The 19,409-nt window shown below is 42.8% G+C and overlaps 1 protein-coding gene across 1 annotated transcript in view; it reads right to left on the bottom strand.

The window, feature by feature from the left end:
• The window catches only part of ca10 (carbonic anhydrase 10), a 319,572-nt gene that overhangs the window by 52,741 nt on the left and 247,422 nt on the right, over nt 1-19,409 (bottom strand). The window contains exon 4 of the mRNA XM_023949200.1: nt 4,524-4,709. Within this exon, the coding sequence (XP_023804968.1) occupies nt 4,524-4,709 (186 nt within the window). The remainder of the gene's footprint in view (nt 1-4,523; nt 4,710-19,409) is intronic.

The following is a 19,409-nucleotide window of genomic DNA, read 5'->3' as shown; positions in this document are numbered from 1 at the left end:
AGTGGGCATCAGACGTCACGTGCTGCACGGCGAAACGCCTGGTAGCCAGCAGAACTCGGTCCGCTTCCTCAGCCAGTCCTCTGTAATCTCCCGCCGCCAGGCGAGGAGAGTTGGCCAAAGCCGCGCGCACGGGCGGCGGGAGCTGCCGCAAAAAAATGTGCGGGAAAAGAAAACCGCCCTCATCCGAGCCGAGCAGCGAGAGCATGCTGTCCATCAAGTCCACAGCCGAACTGTCTCCCAGGCCCGACATGCTGAGGATCTTCTCTGCTCTCTCTGAAGCAGACAGGCTGTATCTCCGCAGCAGAAACTCCTTCAGAGCCGCGTACTTCTCCTGCGGGGGCGGGCTGCGCAGCAGCGGCATTGCCCTGCGTGTGGACTGCTGATCCAGAGCAGCCACCACCAAGTAGTACCTGGCGTCATCCGTGTGCACCCCGCGCAGATGAAAAAGGGCTTCGACATGTTGGAACCAGGAGGCGGGATCGCTCTGCCAGAACTCGGGCAGCTTCACGGCGGCGGCAGCTAGCATGGCCGGGTCCCCGCGCGCGGGAGATGGCGAGGTCACTGAAGATGACGTTGAAACTCGCGCGTCTGCTGTCTCCTGGTTCATTATTCACAATTGGGGTCACCAATGTGGCAATGATGAGAAGACAAGTCTTGACTTCGATACGTGAAGCTTTATTCACTCATATGCCAGACCGAAATAAAGCGGGCAAATCATCTTATATATGAACACTGAATCAGACCACGCCCATAGCAACTGCAAAGCCTGTTGGGTGTGAAGCCCAGAGGCAAGGATAACCCCACAACCTCAGTTTTTTCTGGGTTCAAGAGGAGGTAATTAATTGTCATCCAGGTCTTGATGTCACTGATGCAGGCGTTCAGTTTCTCTATCTGGTCATTCTGGTCAGGCTTCATGGATAAATACAACTGCGTATCGTCGGCATAACAATGAAAATTAGTGCTGTGTTTCCTGATTATGTTTCCTAGGGGTAACATATAAAGCGTAAACAGGATCGGTCCCAAGACTGAGCCCTGTGGGACTCCATAGTTGACTCGAGTGCACTGAGAGGAATGGCCATTTACATTAACGAACTGATACCTATCGGACAGATAGGATTTAAACCACTGGAGAGCAGATCCTCTGATCCCTATGTCCTGCTCTAGTCTATGGACTAAAATACTGTGGCTGATAGTGTCAAAGGCTGCACTGAGGTCCAACAGGACCAGAATAGAAAGTAGTAGCCTTTTCTGAGGCCAATAACAAGTCATTAGAGACTCTAACTAGTGCAGTTTCCGTACTGTGGTGAGGTCTAAACCCCGACTGAAAGTCTTCAAAGTGGCTGTTGTCCTGTAGGTGGCAGTAAAGCTGCTTAACTACAACTCTTTCTAGGATTTTAGAAATAAAGGGCAGGTTTGATATCGGTCTATAGTTGGCCAAGATGCTAGGATCCAAACTGGGCTTTTTCAGAAGAGGTTTAACAACTGCATATTTAAAAGACTGTGGCACGTAACCCGTTTCCAGAGAGGCATTTATCATTGTTAATATGGGATCATTAATTAGGGGAAAAGTTTCTTTAAAAAGTCTAGTGGGAATTGGGTCTAACAGACACGTTGAGGATTTGGAGGACGTAATAATTGATGTTATTTCCGCTTGATCCACAGCAGTGAAGCAGTCTAATGTTACAGAGGTTTCTATGGATGTCTCCATTTCTACCGCTTCAGCCTGTTCTGGGCTGATAGTAGGAATAACTTGATTTAACTTATGTCTAATATTTGAGATTTTACTATCGAAAAATGTAAGAAAATCATCAGAGCTGAGAGAAACAGGAACATGTGGTTCTACTGAGCTCTGACTGCGAGTTAATTTAGCTATAGCTATAGCTATAATTTAGCTATAGTACACACACCCTTTACTCCTCAAAATATACATTCAAACATAAACACACACACACATGATAACACACACCCTCACAAACACACACGCACACACATTTTGCAAGGAAGGTGGGACCTTGGACCATCTGTCCCCTACCCCATCCCTGGTGGGGGGTACTGTGTCGTGGGTACAGTGGCCGTGTCCCCTGGGTGCCAGCTTCCTGGGCCCGGCGGTGCTCTCTCCGCACGGGGGGGTTCACATTGCACCTGAGCCAGGGGTGTCCGTATCCCTGTGGGGTGGGTTCTGGTCCTTGCCCCTGAGCCCCGCCAAACTTCCAACTGTGGCCGAGCCTGGTCGGGCCATGTCTACAACAACCCTTGTGGGCCCCCTTCTCCCTGGGGTGATCTCCTCCTGGGCGGGGGCGGCTGGCCCCTGTCTTGCACCTTTCTGGATCAACCGTGGGCCTGGTGGATGGCTGCCTAGAGTGCGGAGCGGGTCTCCCTTGGGGGGTCCTGGCTCGTACCTGGGGTTGGGGCAGGGGGATGCCCAAAACTCCTGGGTGGTGATGGGGTGCTCGTCTGATTGGGCTGGGGAGGCACTCTCTTTCCCCCCATGCCTCCCTGCTCTCTGGCTCTGGGGGCCTCACGTCGGTCCTGCTGGCCCTGGCCTGGATGGCGCCCCCGGGGGGCGGTTGTTCTCTGCCTGCTGCCGTGTGGAATTGGGGGGGCTCTGGCTGCCGCTGCGGCGGGGGTCTTGGTGTGGGGGGTGGCTGGGCACTCTCCCTCCTTCTTTTCACATTCCACCATCCATTTTAGAAGAACATAAACACTCACCTGAGCACAGGTGTTAGCTCACCTTTGCACTAATAGTTTGCATAATTGAATGAATGAAATATTTCACACTAGTTGGTTTGAAGGCATAGGTATTCGTGTGTGAACACTATCTGTTTTGTGTACATGTTGATATGTGGACATTTTTGCAGCTAGCAGGTGTGTTGATAACATTTGAGTGTGAGTGTGGACAGGCCCCGCCCTTTTTGTACTACATTAGAACCTTACCATAATGATAAACAACCAGTAAACTTGTTGCTTTATGCTGCTTCATGGTCTTATTAGACATTATATTTGACAGCCATATATAACAGGTGATGATATCATTTCCAAATTCCTTCTGTGCATACAACTGTGAGACAGACATAGATATCATTTCATGTTTATTATTCAATTACCGGAATGAAGCCCATTGAGACGACTATTGTTATGATACTGGGCTATACAAATACAATGGAATTGAATTGAATCAGTTTGTGGTGTTACGCTGTGGAACTCACTTAACATATAAACTATGCATAAACACAGTCCAAGTGAAAAAAGAGTAGATAGATGGACAGCATTTACGTTTACTTAAACTGTAAATGAGATCAGTTTGTGAGTTTTGAAAAGAATGGCTGTTTCCATTTTTATTATTATTATTTGTTGTTGTCATGTTGTGTTGATGTAGGAGTACACATAAGATCATTTCCTTCTCTCTGACTCATATTATTCATTGTTTGTTTTGTAATATCTTAATGGCATAATTAAGTTGGCGTGACCAAGGACAATAAATATTCATCAAGTCTGTCAAATACTTTAGGAAAAGTTGAAATAGATCCCAAATAGATCCCAAGGATAGAAAATGTGCCTGTTTCTGTGGGATTTAAACAAATTAGTAAAATTTGAATAATTTTAGACTACACATTTTTTCCAAGGAAAGAAAGTTTGCTAATAAGCTCATTCATTTTGTTTTTATTAATCAAGACATTACATGTTGAGTATTCTTTGCTTTATTTGTTAATGTTGTGTTTTCTCTGTCGTACTTTGACCCTCAAACAGTTTGTAACGCAGAAACTGCCGCCTTCAGTTCAGACCTACAGGTTTGGTTCTTTGTTCTGACCGTGTCTGCGTATTTTCCTGTCCGTTTCAAAGCAGTCAGCAGAAGGTTTTCTTTTGAACTGCTTCTGCCAAGTGTTGCTGTGATACTCTTCTTTTTGCCTTTTCTGGGGGGATTGTTGGGATGCTTCCTTTTTTTTAGTAGGCGAGATCTTAATTGTCTGCTGAGTTGCGTCTTTACTTTTTTGTTCTTTAGGGGTCACCAAAACCCCCTTTGTCTTGTCCCTGTGTGCTCATTCTAAAAGAGTCAAGAAACAGTTCTTATGACAAATCTGCTGCAGTTCCCTGACTGGTTACTCGTTTGATTCATTCAAAAGCTACTTCAGCCAGCATTCATTCATTTAGGCCCCTCCCAACAGCCTTTTCTGGACAGATAAACACATCCGCCCAACGTTAGACTCTCAATCTTTACTAAACACTATGTGAAGAGGATTTCTTGTCCTACAAACAATAACACCTTTGGCCCTAGAGCAGGGCAGCATGACATCGTTTTTTTTTTGTTGCAGGAAATCAACCTTTTTAAATTTGTGCCAAATGTGGTAATGAACATGAAAATACATGAACCTGACCTGATTTGGGTACAAATACAGATTGATAAGCAAACATTTTGTTTCCCGTTGGTCTGCAGATTATCGAGAACAGATGTGTGGACTGTGGCCCTCGTGGGAAACATGTTATTGTTCCATCAAAGAGTGGCGGGGAGACAAAACCAGACTCACCTCTCCGGAGAAGGCCTGGCCATTGAGCAGGTGTTCAGATCCCTGGCTGTCCTCGCTGCCGAAGTGTAGCCGGATCTCCTCCAGGCGATGGCTGTACGTCATGGGGCCTCCAGATATGTTAACCAGATGCTCCTTGTCCAGTCGCAGAGAGACGTGACGGCCGGTGTTGTACATCGTCCCTCCCACCTAAAGAAACACAGATCAAGAGCCACGGATCAGACGTGTGCAAAACATTCACAACTTTTGAAAATGCAATCGAGGTTCTGTACAAAATTTTGAGCCATGAGAGCAAAAACAAACTAGAAACAATGAAATCAATGTTGTGAACTTTTCTTTTTTTACTTAAATCAAAAGAAAAATGTTCTTGTTGTTTTTTGTTTTTACTCATGTGAGCTTGGATCTGCAACCGGAGGCTCCAGAAACACTCGCAGCTCATGCATCCCTCCATTGAGGGTCTTTGACTTTAAAGAAAAATGCTTCGAATGCGTGCAAACAAGTGGTTTGTAGTTTTGGCAATATTTCTGTTTTTAATAAAGTTTTGTCATCTTTGTTTAGAATTTTAACAAGTCAGATAATAGAGCAAAGTTATGGAAAAAGATTTAATCTATTAGGAAAGTGATGTCTTGTTAAAATGACCTTAAAGCATAAATTATTATCACATAATCAGTGTGTGACTGTGTGTGTGAATGTGTGTTTGACTGGGTGAATGGGTCTGTGACTGTAAAGCGCTTTGTCCTTGTAGGAAGAAAGGCGCTATATAAGTATACGCCATTTACCATAATCTCATCCTTGTTAACACAGGGTGTATTTTATTTTGAAAGGAAGTTGTATTTGCTTCTGTCAAAAGCAAAATAAGTGAAAATTGCTATATAAATAGACATTTTTTAGAACTTTCATAAATATTTAAAGGCTTGATGGCTACAGAAATGTTAAAAAGTGAGTTTTTCAGGAAGAGGAACTTTGTGGCTGTCGCTGGGTTTTGGTCAGTAAGAAACAGGCTCTTTCAGCATTAAAGGTTGCAGACCCCTGCCTTAGACCCCCTGTGGATTCTCTAAACAATGACAATGAAAAACTGAAGGAATATGAAGGACATCAGAGGATGTATCTTCTGAGCGACTGCATATTTCGGCATTTCTGCTAATTTTTGGTTGAACTCATTGACAGAGACCCAGTTAGTGCTAGTTAGTGATCCTAAGGTTGCAGGTTCGATTCCCGCCTTGCACACCCATGAGTCGAAGCGTCCTTGGGCAAGACACTGAACCCCACCTTGCCTCTGGTGGTAGGCAGGCGCCTGTGTTTGGCAGCGGAGCCGCCATCAGTGTGTGAATGTGTGTGACTGTAAAGCGCTTTGTCCTTGTAGGTAGAAAAGCACTATATAGATACACACCATTTGCCATTTACCATGCTGGATGGAGGACTTGTGAGGCTGAAATAAGGACTTTGTTCTTGTTGTCATTAGTGGTACAACACAGGAGTATATGTACTTTAGGAATTAGGGTTATTTATGATAGAAAATTGTACCTCAATAGTTCAAATTCAAATTAATTTTATTTCTAAAGCACCATTCATTTAACCCTTGTGCTATCCTAGGCACTTTAACGTTGGGAGTTGGGTCATTTAGACCCACTAGACAGTGCTCTGAACCTTTTTTCTTCAATGATTTGTGATCTTCACTGGTGTCCATGGATTACATGAAATCTTTCCACCTTTATCCACCTTTGTCATGGTAGGGAGAACACATCAATGGAAGGGGGGGGGGGGGGGGTCATCTAAGATAGCACAAGGGGTAAAAAAAAACACCAATCCTGACTCATGCAATAAAATAATTGAATAAGCCCCTCATAATAAAAAACACAAAAAACAAACACAAGTAAAAGAGAAATGGCTAAAAAAACAAACCAAAGCTAAAAAACAGAGAACCCAGAAGGCGCCGTCCGGTCTGTCCTCCTGTTGGCTGGGGGGTCAGCATCTATGCAGCACCACACACCCCCAGCACCTCCTGCCCCACAGACCCCCAACCAACCCCCAGGTCCAATGCGCCCAACATGGGCACACCGGGTCAGGAGGACCCGGAGCAAGAGATGCCAGAGGACAAGCAGGGCCAAGGGTGAGAAAACACTGGTGAACAGTCTAGATGTAGAAGTAATAGATAGAAGAGCTAAAATCTAAAAACAGCTCAAACATGAAGATATAGATTTAAATACGTTAATGCTTGAAAAGTGCATAAAAAAAGTCTAAAACACCTGAAATATAAATGAGAAGAAGCTAAGACGTGTAAAAGAACAACTTGACTTAAAAGCATTAAACAAATAAATATGTGATAAAATAAAGTATAAAGTATAAAAGTAAAAATTCTAAATCCCACAAATGAGATCTAATTAAAAGCTGAATTAATTAGAAGCATCTTTAGTTTCTTTTTAAAAACCTTGACTGTGGATGAGGCCCTCACATAGTTCTGAGATAAATATATATATATATAGTAGAGCAGGTAAAACGTGGATTTTAACTAAGCGAGTTCGAAGACAGAAAGATGGCCTCCACTCAACATCAGCAGGTGAAGATGTCCAGATGTTTCATTTGGTTTCTGATAAAGGCTTATAAATGTTTCACTTTTTGCGATCACAGAATAAATATGTGCTGACCAGCACTGCCTTTGCCAGCAGCAGCTGTGGTTCAAACCTCAGAGGCTGTTTTGTAATGCAGTCAAACTCCACGATGAAACCAAGAGGTGTGTCTATGTGGGACTTCTGAGTCTGTAGATGCCGCTAAGTTCCACAAGATGAATTAGACGTGAAGAAGCTTTTCAGAACTGTCAAGTAAAAAGGGGCGGCACTGGCTCAGGCAGTTGAGCAGGTCGTCCAATGATCGAAGGCTCGGCGGTTCGATCCCCGCTCCCTCCAGCCAACCGTTGCTGTGTCTTTGGGCTAGACACTTCACCCTCCCTGCCTCCAGCTCCACTGGTGTGTGAATGTGTATGAACGTCCCGGTGATGGTCAGAGGAACTGTAGGCGCAGACCATCATCAAGCGTGAATGAATAATGGACACGTTGAAAACGCTTTGAGCGTCTGGAAAAGCACAGATGCATCCAATCCATTATTATTATTATTAAATAAATGTTTCTCTGAAAGGAATCATTTATTTTCTAACATCCTCAGACTTCTGTAAAGACGCTCTGCAATGACGATCATGTTTTTAACATGTTCTTGTGACATTTTACTCATAATGGACGACATAGACTGCCCGATACAGGAAACCCTTCTTACCCAACACAATTCAACTCTAAAGTAACTCACAGTGTAACAGATGACAATGTGACACAATGTGCACATTTTTGCACATTGTTACCCGTTTGTAAATCGTCTTTAAACTATACGGCCTTATTGTTTACATTCATGCTACATTTTTGTTTTTTATCTCATTGTTTTCATATTGTTCTATTTTCTCTTATGTTTAGTGCTATGGTAACACACACATTTCCCAAAGAAAATGAAGCTTAAAACAGCATTTCTGAGTGTTTCTTTATCCTAATCGAGGTGAATCAGGAACAGACAGCCTGTCGTCGTGACGAACGTGGGCCACAAGCTTCCTGCTCCGCTCCATTCCGATGCAGACAAACAGATCCGTCTTCCTCGTCTGAGCTGTACAGCTGCATAGCTCGCCATCTTTGTCGCGCCGGTAATGTCAGCATGAGGTGTGTGGGAATGGAAGCTAGCCACAAGTGGCAACAAGTCCCGCCCACAACTCAGAGGTAAATTTCTAATGATGTCCTGCCGTTCTGCAGAAACTATGTCCTAGAAAACCACCCAGATTTGGGGATTTCAGCTAAAAACGGCATCTGGGAACGATTTTACAACATATCAAAAGATGATCGGAGTGGGACTTTGATGAATGAATAATCAATCTTTTTCCTTTTCTTTTGTTAAGTTTTACAGGAAATGCTTCAGCTTTCATGATGCTAAAATTTAAATAGAAGTTTTAGTGAGTCTAGCCAGAGCCACAGCTCTCTAACTGGAAAAGTGTTGTGCCTTCTGTCTGCCAGACACACCATTCAACAAAAGGCAGCAGAGTTTGGACTTCTGTCCCATTCCTGCTTCAGCTTCAGCTCGGTAAGGAACCGCTCTTACAGGCTGAAACCGGCAAAGAAAGAACAAAAACGTGATCAGAAATGAGATTTTTAGCACTACAGTGGCTGCATTTTATTTATTTTTTCTCATCAACTGCTTCAAGGTGAGACATTGAGATTCAAGCAGCATCTTTAGTGTCCAACTCCCTCGTCTTTTTCCTCTTTTGTTCTTCTCCCTGTCTTCTTCATTACCAACCGGCTCTCAAAACTCCCGTCCTCCGTTTGGTAAATATTTTATTAAGGCTGCAAAAAAATAAATGATTTTAAAGTAGAAAAAGAGGAATGACGCAAACGGAGATAAGTGCCACGAGCGGGGGGAGAGCAGCAAGGTTTAGTTTTTTTTGGGCCGAGTAGAATTGAAAAAAGATTGCCTTCGGGGGGGGGGGTAACATGGATGTCCAAAACATTTGCTCTGACTTTTGGGTTTTATTTAGGATAAAAAAAGAATTTCTCCAGACAAACTACAACTCCATTATGCTATTAACATTTGAAACTATTATAAAAGTGTGTTTAATCCATTTAGAAAGGAATTTCCTTATTTTCTCCTACAAAAGAGCTGAGCTGATGCTCTTCATCCTAGATTATTTCTAAAAAACTATTTTGGGTTTCTATATTACAGTTGATGTTGTCCATAAATGTAGTGAAGCTAGAATTAGGAATACTTTATTTATTTAATCAGACTCTACTGGATTGCTCAAGTTGCATCGTTTGTCTTCCTCTGCATGGCACAAAGGACGAGCGCAGAAGGCAAGCAGAGCAAACGCGACATTTTTATTCACTTAGAAGCCAAAATTATTGGTAGACATTGGGAGGAGCATTTCAGGATAACTCGGTGAAATTGAGAAAAGTCACTAGTTAAGTGTTATTTCAACAAGACATCCTGTTCCTCTAAAACTAACCTGACAAAAATCTCTGGTCAAAAAAGGAGATTTAGAGTGAAGCAGAACCTCTTTTCTGCTAACAGCCTCGTCTTTGTCTTTTCTGAAATTACAGTTTCAGATTGCAGGAATGAGAGGCTGTGGAGGGAAAAACGCAAGAAAATCTCTTCTCCTCTGTCTGTGATGTTCCTGGAAAACCTAAAAGTGCTAAGTCTAGCTTTCTGGAGCCAGTAAAGGATCTTGTGAGTTTTTCAGGTACTGGTTGCATCTAAAATCACAATTTGCTCTTAGTCAAAAGAAAAAAAAGGTTTTTCTTGACGATATACCTTTTTAACTCTAATTTAAAGGAGTTAGTGACCTCAATGGTTCTTTATGTGAAAAAGACTATCAAATAAAATGAACAAATAAAAAAAATCTTTAGAGAATAGGGACAAAGTCTTTTTTGATGCCTTTCTATTGACTCTGATAATTGCTGCACAACATGAAGAATGTTTGATTATTTCAAAAGTGATGAGATTCATGCAGTTTATTGTGGTCTTGACTCTTTTATAACAGATTGATTTTAATGTTGTGTTGGTGTATTGTGGTGTAGAAATATGGACTTAAAATTTATAATTTGCTACTAAAAAAACATTTTAAAAAATAGCAGAGTTTTATGCAAGAAATGTGAGTCTTTGTCCTTATTGATAGATATTTTTTGAAGTGCAGATTTTCCTTTTATTTGAGTTAATTTCCACTAAGTAGCAAGTCTCAGCCATTTGTAAAACACACTACTGAGGACTAAAAACTGTTTTTGTAAAGGTTCTGCACATGTAGGAGCATCAGTGACGGCACTAAACACTATGAAACTATCTATTTAGTACTAAACTTTTCTAAAAGCATGCACAGAACACGACTGATGAGCTTAATTCACCAGTTTGTGTCAGTCTTTGTTTCAGGGTTTTACTGTAGTATACAACATTGTTATTATATTCATATTTAAGGTTATGTTTCAATCATTTGATTTATTGTATTTTTTTAATAAATAATATAGTTACATCTTATGATTATTATTTATACACTGATGTTATTTCTTACTCCAGCTTTTCCTCTCGGGGATTCATTGTTCTGGGGCACTACGGGCTCTGCCTGTAGGGGGTGCTGTTGCTGCGGTGCTCGGTCTCATAGGCTCTGTGGTCTAACAGCCGTAGAGGGGGCCCTGGGGGGGCGCTGTGGCAATGACCCTCATGGTCGGGCTGGGCCTTGGAAGGAATGAAATCATTTCTGCACAGCAGAACCGAGCCAGACTTTCTTTAAGCTGCGGTTCTTGTTCAGGGTTATATTGGGAGAATCTGGTGAGGGAGGGGGGCCAACTGTGTGTGATTGTCCTGTGTTTTTTGTTGTAATTAATTTTCATATGTTATGACTATTTTGTTTGCTTTTATGTAAAGCACTTTATGTTTTCAACTGGAATGAAAGACTTTACAAATAAATAAAGTTGAAAGTTTAAATGTCTGCAGGCTGCTTCAGAGAAAGGAGGGACTGTTGTTGAGTAAGCTGCAGGGAAGGAAAAATAACCTAACAGTGAAAGACGTCTGCAGAAGCATGTACCGAGAAGAAGCAGCACTTTCTCTAATTGACCATTCTTTTATCTCCTGGATCAATAATCCTTTGTGAAGGCGTTCACAGGCGCCGAGAACGGCAGAACGCCACGGAGGACGCTACAACCGACGCCTACAAACGATGAAATGCAGCTTTCCAAACGAAATGTATACCTTGGCATTTCTGGATCCGCAACACTTTAATCACGATGTTCATTTCTTATTTGAGAAGTTTTAAAAGACTCCCAATCATTTTAAACGGCTTGAATCTCATCACTTCTGGCAGAAAGGCAGTGAGAAAGGTTGACTTTTCTCGATTCTCTGGAGTCACGGCCCTCGTGAAAAATCCATGTGAGCTTTGAAAAAGGCTTTTTTATGCTTTCTTTAGTAAAAGCTAATGTGCTCTGTCAGTAGAGAACTGTGTGTATATTGAGCTTTGATTAACAGATGTAAAGCATTCAGAGAAACACCCGGAGCTGTTTTTTAATTCACTTAATGGCTTTGAATGATGCTGTGAATCTGATCGTGCGGTTTTAATGCGAATGCCTTCAGAAAAAACAAACAGTCTTTGTGCCGATCGGCAATCTCTGCTGGGGTAACAAAAAGCAGCACCAGTATTTTCCCTTTGTCTAGACACACCAAAAAAAAGGCTGAGAAGCAAAAAAATCTAAGAATGTATCCATGTTTATCAGAAGAGTGTTTATCCATTAACAAAAAAAATTAAATTAAGAAAAAAGAAATTCTTGATTGCACCGTCAAAGCTGCTGTTTCTGTTTGTGTTTTTCAGCTGTTTATGTTCCCAAACCTTGAAAAAATCGTGAAAAATGAAGATTGAGGATTTGGGCTTTTTGCTTTTTTCTCATTTTTATTTTATTCATGTTTTGGCTTCGTTGGTTTATTTTGGTTTTTGGTATTTGAGACTTTCACAGTCTAATCCCATCTTTGAATTTCCATGTCATTCATCTTCTTCAGCTCATCCAGAACCGGGTTGCGGGGGGCAGCAGTCTAAGCAAATATGTCCAGACCCCCGGCCACGTCTTGGGGGAGGCCCTGAGGTGTTCCCAGGCCAGCCAAAACACCTGGTTTCTCCAGCGTGTCCTGGGTCTTCCCCGGGGCCTCCGCCCAGTGGGACATGCCCGGAGCACCTCCCCAGGGAGGCGTCCAGGAGGCATCCGGACTAGATGCCCAACCCACCTCTACATGCTCCTTACTATGTGGAGGAGAAGCGGTTCTACTCCGAGCTTCTCCCCCTATCTCTAAGGGAGCGCCGAGCCCCCCTGCAGAGGAAGCTCATTTCAGCCTCTTTTATTCAGTACCTGGATCTTTGGGTCATGACCCAGAGCTCATGACCCAAAGGTGAGTATTGGAACGAAGATCGACCGGTAAATTGAGAGCTTTGTTTTCTGGTTCAGCTCTGTCTTCATCACAGTGAATCAGTACAGCGACCGCATAACGGCAGACGCTGTACCGCTGTACCGCTGTACCCCCCAGCACCCTAAAGAGGCTGCAGTTCGTGTTTCTCCATGTCAAAACCTCCATCAGTTTTGGCAAAACAAACAAGAAATACTGTCTTAAGTTCTTTTATGCAGAAACAGTCCCATTCGCTAATTCCACATTTTCTTAGTATTTGAACTATTATAGCATCACAGTAGGAGGTGGGGCTGAATTTTTTATCTTAGATAAAAACAAAAAGGCTTAGTACCAGGGTTAATAGTGCAAGGGTTAAATGGGTCAAACTAAATAAATGTTAACACAATGAAGCTGGTAGAATCTGCTGAAGGCAGGAAGGACAGGCTTTTTCAGCTGAAGTGTGACAGCAGGATTCTGTCATCTGTTACTGTTCTCACTTCACTGAGGAAAATTTGAGACTTTTTGCTAAGAAATGTCCACACAATCTCCCAAGAACATCAGAGAGCAAAATCCCTCCATCCATCTTCAGAACCCGCTGAATCCCTTTCAGGGTTCTACAACATGGCTACTGTTGGGTGAAGGCAGGGTACCACTTTCATGGGTCGGCAGTCTGTTACAAGAACACACAATCACACAAATTCACTTTCTAACATGCAAACTCCAACCTGAAAAGCCAGGATTCCAACCAGGACCTTCTTATTGTGAGGCCAGAGCGCTACCCACTATCCCACCGAGCAGCCCCTAGTGAGGAACAATCTTCCGAAACAAAAAACGTGCTTTCATTAAATCCTTGTAATGTGACTGCATTGACCATGCTCTGCCACCAGGGGGCACTCACAGCCACACGGCAGTAGGCAAAGCTGTACAGAAATATCTTTGCACCTGCAGATTGATCACAACTGCACCTTTTTGCACTGTTGTTGTCTTCATGATTGTCCTTTTCTTATAAAGAGTATCTTCTTATTCTTTTACTTCAATGTTCTTGGATTTGTTTGGAACACATTCCATTTGAGACAATCCACAACTTGTTGAAATCTGTTCAAATATTACAATTGATTTTTCTCTGTAACACATAGAACTGTAATATTGTTTCTCAAAAGGATAAAAAAAAAACTATCAATGCCTAATACTAAAATTCTAGTTTACACAAATGTCCCAAAGCTGCACTATGCAGCAGCACTGCTCCAGGTCAGAAGATGCAACAACTTAGGAAATCCTCTGCTCTGCATCACGACGCCAGCCTGTGAACCGTCTGGATGCTCCCGCTTCATTAGAGTAAATTAGTCTTGTGTTTCCTGTAACCCCTCTGACACACCTCATTTTGTCCGAATAGCCGTGGTAAGCTTTTAATTTGTTGAGAGATGCTTTGAGGAGCGACACAGCTGAGGAGCTCGATGGCCCTGTGCGCCGGAGCTCCCTTAACAGACAGGGATGATCAAAGCGTGCTAAAACAATAATGGTTATAACTGGCGGAACCAAATCAAGTCGCAAAGAGGAAACTTGACTGTGTGGGGCAGGGAGGCCATAGCAGGCAGGTACAGTAATAGAAAACATCAGTACCACGCTGGTAATGGAAAAACACAGGGAACATCATTATTATCTGAACACACAGATCAATACAGCAAATTGCCCCTCATTACAAGAAGAATCCTCCACTAACTAACCATTAGGCTGCAGTGTTGTTGAATTTATGTGGAACATCACAGTTGGAAAGGCCTTTTCTATTAACAGTTGCTGGTAGCCATAAATGTCTACACCAAAAACAGCTTTTATTAGCTTCCATCTCAAAATCTGGCTTACAGGTGAAACCTGTAATGAGCTACATAAACATGGGAACATTTGTTTGATCAACTGTTTTATTATAGGCTTTCATATCCCCGAAAAGGGCCTGCAGCTGTGAGCACTGAAACGATGTATAGTTCACTACATGCATAGTAATAGTACTGTACGAAAAAATAAAGACCTGGATTATTCCAGCGAGGTTGAGTACAGATTTACCACACATGAACTACAGGTAAGAAAGATTAGATTAAAAGGTAAATAATGAGCACCCATCTATCGACCATCCATTCATCTGACCATCCTCATCCAAACACGTTTTGTATTTCCTGTCTCAAAACTGGACCATAGAAGGTGGAAAAACCTTGTCTGGTCTGATGAGTCTCCATTTCTGCTGCCACATTCAGATGGTAGGATCAGAACTTGACGTCAACAACATGAAGCATGGATCCATCCTGCCTTGTATCAACGGTTCAGGCTGGTGGTGGTGGTGTCATGGTGTGGGAGATATTTAGCAATTGAGCATGGTTCCAACACCACAGCCTACCTGAGTATTGTTGCTGACCATGTCCATCCCTTTCTGACAACAGTGGACCATCTTCTGATGCTACTTCCAGCAGGATAAGGCTCCGTGTCATCAAGCTGGAATCATCTCAGACTGGTTTCTAGAACATGACGATGAGTTCTCTGGACTCAAACGTTCTCCACAGTCACCAGAACCCAGTAGAGAACCTTTGGGATGTGGTGGGACGGGAGATCGCCATCATGGATGTTCAGCAGACAGATGATGTCATGTCAACATGGACCAAACTCTCTGAGGAATGTCTCCAGAACCGTATTGAATCAATAACACCAAGGATTAAGGCAGTTCTGAAGGCTAGAGGGGGTCCAACCCGGTACCAGCAAGCTGTACCTAATAAAGTGGCCTGTGAGTGTATGTTGGTCACACATAGGCTACGTTTGTTCCCGTCTCACAGGGAGCTTAATCCACAAACTTAAGACATAAAAAAGATCACACATTTCATGGCGAAGTAAAGATTTAGTTAAAAACAAACAGAGTTGGAATGATCGTTGGAAGAACTCAAAAAGTCTGCACTAAAGCACTTACCACAGTTTGACTCAGCATTTCTGCAGGTTAACCCCAGAGGTGCACCCAGCAGCACAACTATTAATCTTACAGTAATAGACCATCAGGAAGGCATGGATATGGCTGGTGTGCACATTTGTTTTATTACTTAAAGGATTTTCTTATGCAACAATGTCACAAATACTAATTAGAAGTCTGTCTTTGTTTTTTTAAGAATCAGCCTAAAGGGATGATACCGCTGATATTCTGGATCAGGGCAAATAGGTGCAGACACAATGATGTACTGCAACGTGCAATCAAAGAAACCGGCATTGTGTGCTGCAGCACAAATCAGAGAACATAACTAGAAGTCTTTTATCTGAAAATCTTTCAACCTTTGAAACAGGCTCTTAAAGTCAGTGGGTGGAGAGAGAAGCAATTAATTAGGCCCTGTAAAACATTAGGAAATCAATCAGCCTCTAGGACTCCTGAGGCCTCATTTCTAAAAACGTACTTGGGTTCCATTTTTAACCTTATAAAGAGAACAGATGCCCAGTAATGCAAATCATAAAACGCTCAGCTGGGATTTGAAAAATGTATTTCTGCCCCATTGTGGTTCTGACCTAATAAAATAAAAATAACATTTGATTCCATCCATCCACCATCCATCCATTTATCCATACTTCCATCATCCACCATCCATCCATCCATTTATCCATCCATCCATCCATCCATCCATCCATCCATCCATCCATCCATTTATCCATCCATCATCCACCATCCATCCATTTATCCATACTTCCATCATCCACCATTCATCCATCCATCCATCCATCCATCCATCCATCCATCATCCACCATCCATCCATTTATCCATCCATCCATTTATCCATCCATCCATTTATCCATCCATCCATCCAGCCATACATTTATCCATCCATCCATTTATCCATCCATCCATCCATACTTCCATCATCCACCATCCATCCATCCATCCATCCATCCATCCATCTACTCATCCATCCATCCATCCATCCATCCATCCATCATCCACCATCCATCCATCCATTTATCCATCCATCCATCCATCCATTTATCCATCCATCCATCCATCCATCTATCCATCCATCCATCCACCATCCATCCATTTATCCATCCATCCATCCATTTATCCATCCATCCATCCATCCATCCATTTATCCATCCATGCATCCATCCATTTATCCATCCATCCATCCATTTATCCATCCATGCATCCATCCATTTATCCATCCATCCATCCATACTTCCATCATCCACCATCCATCCATCCATCCATCCATCTACTCATCCATCCATCCATCCATCCATCCATCATCCACCATCCATCCATCCATCCATCCATCCATCCATCTACTCATCCATCCATCCATCCATCCATCCATCATCCACCATCCATCCATCCATTTATCCATCCATCCATTTATCCATCCATCCATCCATTTATCCATCCATCCATCCATTTATCCATCCATCCATCCATCCATCCATCCATCCATCCATCCATCCATCCACCATCCATCCATTTATCCATCCATCCATCCATTTATCCATCCATTTATCCATCCATCCATTTATCCATCCATGCATCCATCCATCCATCCATCCATCCATTTATCCATCCATCCATCCATCCATCCACCATCCATCCATTTATCCATCCATCCATCCATCCATCCATCCATCCATCCATCCATCCATTTATCCATCCATCCATTTATCCATCCATCCATCCATCCATCCATTTATCCATCCATCCATCCATTTATCCATCCATGCATCCATCCATGCATCCATCCATCCATCCATTTATCCATCCATCCATCCACCATCTATCCATTTATCCATCCATCCATCCATTTATCCATCCATGCATGCATCCATCCGTCCATCCATCAATCCATCCATCCATCCATGCATCCATCCATCCATCCATCCATCCATCCATCCATCCATCCACCATCCATCCATTTATCCATCCATCCATCCATCCATCCATCCATCCATTTATCCATCCATCCATCCATCCATTTATCCATCCATGCATCCATCCATCCATCCATCCATTTATCCATCCATCCATCCATCCATCCATCCATCCATCCATCCATCCATCCATCCACCATCCATCCATTTATCCATCCATCCATCCATCCATCCATTTATCCATCCATCCATCCATTTATCCATCCATGCATCCATCCATCCATCCATTTATCCATCCATTTATCCATCCATCCATCCATCCATCCACCATCCATCCATTTATCCATCCATCCATCCATCCATCCATCCATCCATCCATCCATCCATCTATCCATCCATCCATTTATCCATCCATCCATCCATCCATTTATCCATCCATCCATCCATTTATCCATCCATGCATCCATCCATGCATCCATCCATCCATCCATTTATCCATCCATCCATCCACCATCTATCCATTTATCCATCCATCCATCCATTTATCCATCCATGCATGCATCCATCCGTCCATCCATCAATCCATCCATCCATCCATAGTTGTTTTGTTTTTCGTAGCTTTTAAGCGTTAAGCTACTAGCTTTGCGGTCCGAGCAGCTGCTTAAAGTCACGTGACATGTCAAGACAGACAGATTGGATGAATAGAATCCAGTAGTTTTCCAAAACAAAACTTCCTTTGGTATCAGAAAATAAAACGGAAATAATCAAAGTTAGCGAATGTCTTTTTTTCTGTCTGCAGCCCAGTACCCGGGGATTGGGGACCACTGCTTCAGACATTTATAGAAATTCTATTTCAAGTATTCCCTCATATCTAATAACTTATTCAGTTTAATACTCATTTGATGAAAAAAATTGAAAGGAAGATGCAAGTAAATGCTAAATAAGGAGCATTTTATTATCTTGATCCCTTCCCAGAGCTGTTTCAGGATTGTAGGACGTTTGAAGAGACCTTAGGTTGTTGCTGAATTAAAAAGTTCTGTCTGCTCTGTCAAGGTCACAAATGCAGTATGTATGAAGTGGATGAGAATCGAGAGGGGAAAATCAAAATAAAAGGCTTTTCTTCTTGCTCACTTTTTTTGACATTGCAGTGCTAACCTCGGGGCAAAGACAGGCAAAGGCAGCCAATAGCTTTGATGGAAGACAGGTACCACCATAAATATTTGATGCTGCTCAGGTTGTTGTGCACTGAATAGGAGCTATAGATCCAGTTCAGTCAAACACAATAAAGAGCAAACTCTTGCCACATATCCGTCTCTACAGCTCTTTGCTCTGTAATCATGAAAGCAGATAGCGCTCCGTCTAAAAGCTGATACCGACTCAATGTTTTTTAGAAGGGAAACCAGTTACATTTACCTGTGAAAGGAGCAGAAATCTAGATGTTAAAACTTAGGAAGTGAGAACCAACTTTAACAGTTGGTTCCCCCAATATTTGAAACAAAAAAGTGCAGTCCAATTTCTTTGGGCTGCAGATGGACTCACTCGCATTTAAATGCAGCTTTACTTCCAAATAAATGATGCAAGAATGAAACTCAATTCAAGGGTGGGTTTTTCAACTCAATTAAAACAAACTTGGACAAAAAAGTGGGACATTCAGACCCCAAACACTCTGCAACCATCTGTCCGTGTTTCCCAGACTCCAACTCTGCACCCAAAAACTTTTGGATTGTTCACGCCTTTAAAGAAAGGGCTGCCAGCTCAAATGAGAAGAGCAGAAGATCTGTACGAAGCTCTGCCGTCTGTGCTCTGCATCCTCCGTATCACTGCTTCCAGGATGAGGGACAGAGTTCAGGTGTGAAGTGGCATCCGTCTAGTCTCCGATTAAGACTGAGGCCATGCCAGCATGGTGACAGAGGCGCTCTGGACGCGATCCCAAGATGCCATCTGTTGTCTCATGAGGCGTGTCACTGAGGGTAGAGGGAGGCAGAGTGGCAGGAGGCACACGTGATGGAAACAGAAACAGACACGCCATCAAGAGCTCCCAAACACCAGCATGCGAGGACTCAAGTGGCATCCAAACTCCCACC

Source organism: Oryzias latipes, chromosome 19 (assembly GCF_002234675.1).
Source record: "Oryzias latipes chromosome 19, ASM223467v1".
NCBI classification, from domain to species: Eukaryota; Metazoa; Chordata; class Actinopteri; order Beloniformes; family Adrianichthyidae; genus Oryzias; species Oryzias latipes.
Note: the sequence above shows the minus strand (reverse complement) of the source record. Positions and strands in the feature narration are given on the sequence as shown.